General features: G+C 45.7%; 1 protein-coding gene across 1 annotated transcript; it reads right to left on the reverse strand.

The window, feature by feature from the left end:
- Positions 1-376: 376 nt before the first annotated feature.
- KCTD12 (potassium channel tetramerization domain containing 12) lies at positions 377-6,665 on the reverse strand. The gene has a single exon (XM_011280424.4). The coding sequence runs from the start codon at positions 6,389-6,391 to the stop codon at positions 5,408-5,410; it is 984 nt and encodes a 327-aa protein (XP_011278726.1). The 5' UTR covers positions 6,392-6,665; the 3' UTR covers positions 377-5,407.
- Between the last annotated feature and the right edge of the window lie 3,475 nt (positions 6,666-10,140).

Below are 10,140 nucleotides of genomic sequence, written 5' to 3' on the forward strand. Positions count from 1 at the left end.
TCTAATTCAGGCGTATCTCAAAGCTTCATTTTTCCCTACAAACTTTAAAAGGTCATCTCTACCTACATTCCCCACATTCAAAACAATTTGCATATGCCGCTAAGACTGAGATCAAAGCAAATGTGAAGGACTTTTCCTCCACATCGAGTACCAAACCACCTTCACAATAGGCATTCTTGACAATAAACTCTGGAGAAAGAGCCTGGTAGCTCCTGGCCGAAGTGGCCAATTCCACAGTGAGAAGTTCTTCTGATGGCATAATGCTCATCACCAGCCCTACACCAACTTGGGAAGTATTCCCAGTACTCAGAGAACCCCTTAAATGAGATCAGACCAGTGTTCAAGCCAATCCATACCCAGAAGCCAAAAGGAATAATTAAAGGAGTGAATGTTTTATTCTTTAGTGTTTAATAGAATACATAACAAGTCACATAATCAATGATTCATTACTTCACACACAGGGAGGAAAACAGTTATCGAGTATGTCTATTATACAACTGGTTGTGAACAGGGAGAACAAGAATCTCTGGGGTGTTTAGACAGTTGAAGAAACTCTCACTTAAAAAGTTTGGGCATATCTGAAATGTCTTTTTTAAAACAGAGAGGGATTTTTTTTTTTTTTTGCTTTCTGTTTCATTAGAAAAGTCTGATAATTGTTATGATTTTTTTCCCTTTCTCCTTCTATTTTGAGAAAATGGCTCAGTGGTATATATCACTTAGCATATAATGTTTTCAACAAGTGCATAATCCCAGAGAGCTCTGTGGGAATCTTATACTGTTCAGCAGATACAAGTTTTTCATGTGTGGAAAAATTTAGTAACATACAATTTATGTCTTCACAATTAACATCCACAATGGACATCTTAAACTTTTGTCATTAAATGTCACGAATGATGTTTGAGTGGTCATAAATGAATTGTCATCCTTTGTATTCAATAGTAATAGCAAAATTCACCTGCCTATAGTCACAAAGACAGTTGTATAACAGTTTACAATTAATGTTCACATACTTCAAAACACATTTAAAATACAAAAAAAAATTGTGGGGAAAAAAAACCCCACAAAATGTATAAGGTGACACGAATTCTTGGTCAGCTATTTATCTTTCTACCACATAAGATTATAGTCTAATGTAGATGTTCTGCTTGGATTTTTTTCCATCTAAGTTTCAAGGGCCCCAGTAGAGATTCTAAATCTTCAAACATCAATACGTTTAGATTTTTGTTATCCAAAATTATAAAAAGAAAAGTTAATTTCAATATAACTTGTTTCTGGCTCTAAGAAACCCAATTTCAGGTACTACAGCCACTGAATACACAAGAGTATTTTATTTATTCTCAAGAGACAGACTTAAGTCATCTAAGAAAACTAATTCAGTTTTTAAATGGGTTATAGTAAGGAAAAAAACAAACAAAAAAAAATACCAAAGGATTTACTCTGCTAGGTTTACAATAAAAAATATTGTTTATTATTTTAGAAATTTGAGTTGAGTACTTATGATTGAGACTATAAAAGAAATTCTTACAGAATTCAACCCCTCCAGTCAATGCTTTTCTAAATACTTGCACTATACTTTAGCATGTTTCATGTGGAGTACAAAAATGTTTTGAATATTAGATTAGAACTTACCATAATTTAAAAAGTAAAAAATTATCAAAGCTTCACCTTACATGGCTTCAATGTAATAACATTCCATGGAAAATTCCAATAAAAATTGGAATATGTTATGAGCATTGCCAGTCGCCCATTTTGTCTGAGAATTCAGATTATACGTTTCCTCAGAGAAGCAACAGGCCCCATATATGGATCTGGTTTGAAAGAGAAGACAGTGTTGGCTAGTATTACAAATTATCACTTTTCTATCAATGCAAAAAAAAAAAAGAAGAAGAAGAAACACAAAAATAAAAACAATAATGAAAAGGAAAAAAATTTCTAGGTCTCACATCTTCAAGGAATATTTTCCACAACCTACAGTTTGAAAAATTGGACTGAATATGGTCTGAATATGGTTCATGGTCTACATGTATTAAAAATAGACAACTTCTTAAACATCTGGTGCAAAAGCATTGAACGTGGTACCTGTTTTTTTTAACTACCACTGTCAACAATTCTTTTTTTAATTAAATTTGTTGTTAAATCTCATGTCACTCACTTGTGAACCAAATGGTAATTAAAGCTATGACATATGTAAATGCATGCTACACTGAGGCAGGTTAATGAAGTCATCATTATCTAAATAATTTATGACATTCTCTCAGGTTATGTGAATGGTGTCTTTGGAGGGCTTACTCGAATGGACCCTCGATATCCCATCCAAGCTTAGAGGTAACAACCAAAACTCCAGTCCACTTTGTAGACCACTAAGGGTCCTTCAGTGGCCCACAGGACATGGAGAAGAAGGAAACCAAAAATGCCCATGAGAAGTCATCTTGCCACAGTTATTATGACCTACCCAGTGTAGAAGGATTTCCTACCCAGCCTTTACTTTGGGCTAAAAGTAGAATATTGTCATTTTTCAACTGCCAACTTTAGAGGGCATAGTCATCCCTAGAAAAAGAAGTCAGTTTATGGTGTCTAACCATTTAGAATTCCCAGTCTTTCAAACAATGAAAAGGGCAGGGTGAGCATCGCAGGGCAGCCAGAGTGTGTGGGGAAAGTAAGATTTGTATGTGCAAAAAGTGAAATCGTTCAACTCAAAGTTTTATCAGATACAATTCATAAGACTTAAGGGGCACAAACAAAACTTTAGTACTTTCCTGTGACTCCCGGAGTTGTGCAGATTTAACAAGGAAAATCAGACTGTTAGAGTCTTGCCATCTGTCAGGGGTTTTGATCTGTCCTAAGATGTCCTCAGTTAACGTGTTTTTTGTTGTACAATCTAAGAGAACACTATATAGGGTGGAGAAATCTCTGTGACACTCTTTTGTCCAGAAAGCGACCTTACTAAATCATTTCAGGATGTGAACAGATAAGTTCTGTTGCATTACCAATCTGAGAACACACCCAACATTTAAGCAAACACAACTTCCTGGATTTCTGCTTCCATTTCCCTTACAATTTATGAGATTTGTAAATAAAACTAACTTTACCTTTCTAAAATTGTAACACCAATGTAAAGACTTCAAATCTTTCTCTTTACCAGTTAAAAAAAAGAATTTGTGCGTTAAAAATACAGGTACCTTGATTTTAAGAGGACAGTTAACATACTATTGGTACATAACTAATATCCAAGCAAAAACAGTATGGAGTAAACTCAGTTTTATAAGTATTTTTTCCTGGACCCAATGTCCCCATAGATAAGAATATAAGAAATTCATTAAAGCATGTTGCTTTAGTATATACACCATCTGATGCACATTACTGGGGGTAAATATAGGAAATTTTTTAGCATTAGCAAATGAATTAAAAAACTAATGATTCGTGTAAAATGTTTATATATGGTATATAAAGATTGGATCACATGAGTCTAAGAAAAAAACTGTTCCAATTCTTAATATCTATTATGGACGTAGTAAGATACAGTACAAGATTCATTTTTAAAAAGAAGAAAAAATAGCACTAATTTGAACACTGAAAACGACTCTTACAAAATCTTTAAAAAAACACTTTAGAGAAAACTGCTAAAACAAATGAAAAGGAAAAGGCTTCTCCGTCATCACAGAATATCCAAAGGAGCCTCACAGCATGAAAGACAAGGATTCACTTCCCTTCACCTATGGTGTAGACAGGATAAGCAGTGGGAATGTATTCCTCATTAGAGTAAAGGTATAAGGCAACCGGGTCTCCTTCTGTTTCTCTTGCATTTACCTAAAACACTATTTTATTGCTCAACCCACTTGTGATTCCTTTTTTGCCTCCGTTTAAAAACATTTCATTGTATAGCTATCTACAGATGGGCAGCCCTTGGTGCTTCTTTCTCTCTGCAGCTGGCACTCAGAAAGATTCCACCTTAATATCAAACAATCTGTAGGTGAGAAGTGGCATTTTCAGGTTCTCAGTTTGCCCAGGAGTCATCACTGGCTAGGCTTGAAGAAAATAAGAATTTTTAAGAAGAGATCTTAAGTTTAAGTAACCAAAATCAAACTTAGTTTGCTCATTAATAGATTTTAAAATCGAGATTTATAGCCAACAAGAAAATAAAGTTCAAAAAAACCTAAAGTTCAAAAACTACTGGGTAACTCTTTGGTTAGGTTATATAAGTATCAGTAACTTCTAAGTTTAGGACTCAAAACAGTTCAATAAACTGCCAGATAAGAGTAGATCTGTTATTAATCTTTACAAAATGCTTTGCACGTTTTTGTGTACTACTTCTTAAATGTACGTGTACTCAAACGGATGGCACAAACTTCCAACTTTCAAATAATAAGTGAGTGTGTCTGCTCCTCCCTTCCCACCCCTTCACCCCTCCTTCCTCCCTCCCCATCCCTCCCCCCAAGTCTTAAGAGCTAACGTCCTACTGCCATTCACTGCAAGAATACGGGCTCTCCTAATACCCACGGCGTGCATTACTACCCAGCTCCGTTTACAGTCACTGCCAGGTGACTTCGCACAGTGCTCGGCGACCTGGGCTGTCTCGCCCTTGTCAGCGTCAACACGCTTTCTCCCTCTTGCCAATAACGGCGGCCATGTCAACCAGTCGAACTGAGGGCTTCCGGCGGTGAGTCAAGGAGAAAGGATGCCTCCTCAGGCAGGAGGGTAACTTTCTACAAGTTTAAGCCACAGGCAAAGACCTTTCATTGTGCACGGAAAAGATACAGTCCTTCATTGTGCCAGCACTAGATTCTTTTCCTACGTCACACAGAACTTCTCAAAACTTTACTCATTTGTTGTCACTGAACCGCCTCCAAGGGATCCTCATTCCAGGTCCGGAGTCTTCCATCCAGCCCTCTAAAACTCTACCTTTAAAGAAGGTCTAAAAGGCTATACATAATGACCTTTTAAAACACTAACTAGTCCCAATGTTATCAATCTGATCTCTTAAACCGCGAATGGGTCAAAGGGGCTTGGGATTTCAAGGAATCTTCTACACACTGGACAGAGTCCAATCAGGTTCCGAACAATTCGATCATCACCAGGTACTTGGTGACTTTGTGGCCACACTGTCCCACTAGTTGCAGACTGAAGGACAATCCAGGGGAGGGGTGGTTTGAGTCAGGGGGCAGAGGAAGCACTGGAGGGGGTACACCTGGGCTCTCTCTCGGTTAGCGGGGTCCAAAAAAGACGAAGAAGCCGAGAGGATTTGCGGCTGCAGGTTCTCAAGTAGGGGGTGAGTCGGTCTGGCCCAGCTACTAAAGGTGGGAGACAGGGGAACGGGAGGGCGTGGGGTAGGAGGGGAGATCGAGAATCCTCTCCTCGGCAGGAAGGAGGGGGGATGGGCGCGCTGAAGTCGCGAGGGGATCTGGGGAGCTCACTCCCTGCAGAAGACGTACTCCGTGTAGCTGGTCCAGATCTTGTCCTCGCTCTGGTCGGTGCTGCTGGCGAAGGCGCAGGTGCCCGTGGAACTGCACGCCACCATGTGGAAGCCCGACTCGGACAGCTTGTCGAAGGCCTGCTCTAGGAAGTTGAACTTGAGGTAATAGCGCGAGGTGTAGCGCTCGGGAGGACGGTCTGGGTCCCGGCTCTCGTTCAGGGTGTCGCCGAACACCTCCTTGGCCAGCGACGTCTTGCCGCACACGGTGATGCGTGCCACTCGCCGGAACTTGGCGTCCGCCTGCGCATCGCGCCCGATAGTGTAGGAGCCGCGGTAGCCGATGGTGATGTAGCCGGAGCGCCGGCTGCCGTCCAACGACTGGGACGGCGTGAGCAGCGGGCCCGCCGCACCCCCGGACGGACTGCGGCTAGCCAGCTCCAGAGTGGGCGACGGCGCCCCGGCCGATGAGCCCTCCTGCTGTTCAGGCTCCGCGTAGCCGAGCGGCAGCAGCTCGTCGCCCAGCGAGCCCTCCTTCTGCACCCCGCGCCGCGAGTGCGGCGGCGGCGGCCCGGGGCCAGGCTGCTGAGGCGCCCCGAGGCGGCGCACGAGCTCGGGCAGCTCGAAGTACTCGGCCTCGCGCTGCAGCCGGCTGCGCTCGGGGAAGTAGTCGGGCAGCACTAGCTGCAAGTCCCGCAGGTAATCCAGGATGTAGCGGAAGAGGAAGCCGTCTCGGTCCAGAAAGAAGCGGCCTTTGCTGTCCCGGGCCAGCTCCTGCGGCTGCTGCTGCGTGAACATGCGCCAGAGCAGCGAGTCGGGCACCGACACCACGGTGCAGCGCCGGGTCACATACACCTGGCCCCCCACGTTCAGCTCCACGATATCGGGGAAGAGCGGCGGCTCCGCCGAGGACGACGAGGAGCCGCTGCCACCCCCGCCGCCGCCCCCGTTGGGTAATCCACGTGTGCTGTCCGCCAGAGCCATGGCGAAGAGGTGACTGGTCTGGGGTTGTGGCAGGGAGCGGGGCCGCGCGCAGAAGCTGCAATCGCCTTTCCCGGACGCTGGCTCAGCCCTGCGCCCCAGACGCCGCCGCCGCCGTGAACCGCACGGAGCCGAGCGGTGCAAGTGCGCTGCTCTGCGCCCCCGAGAGCCGCGGTGCGCTCCGCCCGCCTCACCCGCGCGCTCCAGGCGAGTGCCGGGTCTCGGCCGGCGCGCGGCTTAAGTAGAGCCGCCCGCTCAGGCGCCGCGGCGCGCAGGAGGCGTGGGCGGCTGCGGAGCGGCGGAGCCTTGCTCCCCGGGCGGGAGAGGGTGGAGGGGGGACGGCGGAGTGGGGAATCGATTTGCATCCTAAACGCTGACGCCGCGCCCGGCTGCTGGCTCCACCCCGGCTCGCGCGCGTCGGGGACGACCCGACTACACCCCTCGCCCCCCTTCCACCTCGCCAGGCGCGCGCTCGAACCCCGCCCCTCTCCCGCCCAACTTTCTTCCCCCTCCAAAGCGGACAGAGCCGGGACGGGCCGCTTCGGAAGACCAGCCTCCTTTGGAGGGGCAGTCATGGCGCCCTCTCCCCTTCTAACCCCGTCTGGGAGGAGGACGTAAACTTTCCGGCTTCCCCCGGCCGGGCAGTAGAAGTGCGTGGCCGCCTCCAGAACTGGCCGCTTTGAACACCGGAGCTGTGGCGCTGCCCTAGTCGGTCGTCGTGTTGCTGAAAGTTCGCAAGACATACAAAACACCTGGAGGGTCCAAGAGGACTCCCCAGTTCGGAGGCGGCCAGATGCTGTTGACCTTAACTAGTAGCCACGAAAAAGGCCGAGAAACCGAAAAAAACCTCAGTATCCGGCCATAGAACTTGTCACCGATAGTTTCTTTTATGGGTGAAAAGGCAAACTCATTGGTTGAGAGACCTGAAAGTAGGAGGAAATGTGCTGCAGTGGCGACGGAGAACTTGGATGCACTAAAAGAGTGACTTCGTGGCGCGTTCCCACGAACGTGGAGGACGCGGCCTCCTCGCATACGGCCTTTGAGGCCAAGCTGCCAGCGATACGGTGAGGCCGAAGTAACCGCCCCGCCTCCCTTTCAACGTTAGGTGGACGCGCTATAAAACAATAATTTGGAAAAGCCACCTTTCAGCTGCTGCGTGTTTATGCTCCCAAAAGTCCAGGTCTCTGTGGTCTCCCGCGCACCTTGGTCATCCCAGGCTGTTCTCTCCAGGTTCCGCTCTGTCTCAGCGCCTTTGTACTTTTGAAAGCCCTTCTAGGTCCCACGTGGTGCTGTAATTCCTCCCTTCATATTGCATTCATCTGGCACCATGCAGCCCAGAAAACTTCTCCACTACCATCCCCAAGCCTTCTGTGGCTTCCCAGGCCAGTGTGAGCTCTCTGGATTACGCCCTCCACGTGCCCCTCTAACAAAGACCAATACATGCTGAAATTTCACATTTGTGAGTGATTATCTGATCCTGGCTTGGGTAAATAAAGAGAGGGTGGTGAAGAAGGTTAAGAAATCACCACGTGGGGCGCCTGTATGGCTCAGTCAGTTGAGGGTGGAACTTAAGCTCAAGTCATGATCTCACCTTGTGTGAGTTCGAGCCCCCATCAGGCTCTCTGCTGTCGGCCAGGGCCCACTTGGGATCCTCTCCCCCTCTTGCACCTCCCCTGCTCATGCTCTCTGTCTTTCAAAAGTCAAAAGAAAAAGAAACCACCACGTCAATGAATATTTGTTTTGCCTGGGCCATACCTTGCAGAATGCAAAGTGAAGTAAGATCCAAAGTGCTTTCTTTGTAGCCCACTAGGCAGAGGCAGAAGTCTGAGCAGTAGTCAGATCAGTTTGAAGAACAGATCCTCAAACAGGGTAAATCAGCAGAGACCTTTGTTCTTGACAATGTATTACACTTCTGTGTAACTGCCCAATGAGCTTCACAGTCTCCTCAAGGATAAATGTCATTTTTACTTTGGAATGTTTATGTCTGCTGAGCAATTATCTCATTCATGTCAGAACGCTGAAATATGATCAAGCCCCAGACCAGCTCACTTAATTGCAAGTACAGATTTTGATACTGAATATATTTGACCACTCTTTTTGTCTGTTCTTTGGGAGAAATAATAAATGACACAAAAGTTCCCAGTTTTGCAACGCTGAATTTCTAGGCAGTGATGCTACTATTTGGTATATCAGTGTCACAAACCTGACAAAACCAGTCTCTTTTCTATAAATCCAAGAAAAGCCTTCTTGCCGTATGTAGTTTTATATCATTACTTTGTTCATGATACCAGCAAATCCTTTCAGTTCTGCCTTCAAAATACTTCCCGACAATTAACATGCTTCACCACCTCCCTGCCACCACCCTGGACCAAGCCACCCATCATCTCTTACTGGATTATTGCATCGGTCTTCTAACTGCATCCACCTTTGCCCCCTCCAATCTTTTATCACCCCAACAAAGAGACGGATCCTATTATAACCTAAGTCAAATCACGTCGCTCTGCTCAAAGCCTCCCAGTGGCTTCCCATTTCACAAAAGAGTAAAAACCAAACTCCTTTTATTCACAAGACTTCACAAGACTCTACAGGATTGGAGCTGCCCCACCCGCGCCCCTCCACCTATCTGCTGCCACTTACCCAGGAGCTTGCTGGCTTGAGCTACCTTAGCCCCCACTACTGTTTTCTCCAAACCTTTGCACTTCCTATCCCCTTTTTCCCTTTGCTAAAATACTAACCCCCCCCCCCCTTATCTTCCTCACCTTCTTCTGGTGACCTTGACCACTTTATTTAATATAGCACAGCCCCACCCAAGCTGCTTCCCCTTCTCTACTTTGTTCTCTATTTCCCTGCATTGGAATGTAAACTCCAAGAGCTCAGGGAACTTGTCTGCTTGATTCATTGCTACATCCCCAGTGCCTAGAACAGTCATGGTGTACAATAGGCATTCCATAAGTATCTGTTGCTCACTCGCTTATTCCACCAATATCAAATGGCTACTACTATGTTCCAGGCAGTGTGTTAGAAAATAATCTCTGCCTTCTTGGAGCTCACAGTCTTGTGAGGAAGACAGATAGTAAATATATAGGTACGTAAGTCCGCTTTAGGTAGAGATAAATGCCATGAAGTAAATAGAATTGTGAAATGAGACAGAGGGACCGAGCGTGGGGATACCACTTTATGTAGACTGGCTGGAGGGCCTCTCCGTGAAAGTGACATATGAGCTGAATAACAGGAAAGAGAACCATTCTCTACCAGCTGTCATAACCTGTTCACCCACCACAAGCTAGTCCACTGCAGGGAGCCATTGGTATTTCCTTATAGAAGTCTAGGTTGGGCATTCATCATAATGAATGAAACAGGTGATATGAAACTGAAGGAATAATTTTCTGGTCAATTTGGTATGTTCTTTTTCTTGTCTATTCACTGGTGTCACAAATTCAAGAGGAACTGTAATTGGGGAACTTCAGTGTTGGGACTTAGGGCCTGATGTTTGTGGGGGAAGGGAGGGCCATAACTCTGGCTTCTTCTGTATGTTAAATATGCGTAAGGTAAGGGAGGAGTCCGGAAATTGCCAGCCCTGTGTCTAGTCTCAGTTCAGTTTCTAGTGATGGATAAATTGATCATTGTTCCTTTGCAAGTGACCCTGTACTTTTCTAAATAAGAGACAGTGCTATGTCCTTCTATCCTCAAGTGTAGAGCATTGGAAACACCTCTGACCTACATTCTCATCTGATTTGTATCTTCTCCCCCAC

This window comes from Felis catus, chromosome A1 (assembly GCF_018350175.1).
Source record: "Felis catus isolate Fca126 chromosome A1, F.catus_Fca126_mat1.0, whole genome shotgun sequence".
Taxonomy (NCBI): Eukaryota; Metazoa; Chordata; class Mammalia; order Carnivora; family Felidae; genus Felis; species Felis catus.

Excerpts from the sequence above, each read along its gene's own strand:
- KCTD12 (XM_011280424.4), bottom strand. The coding sequence starts at position 6,391 with ATGGCTCTGGCGGACAGCACACGTGGATTACCCAACGGGGGCGGCGGC.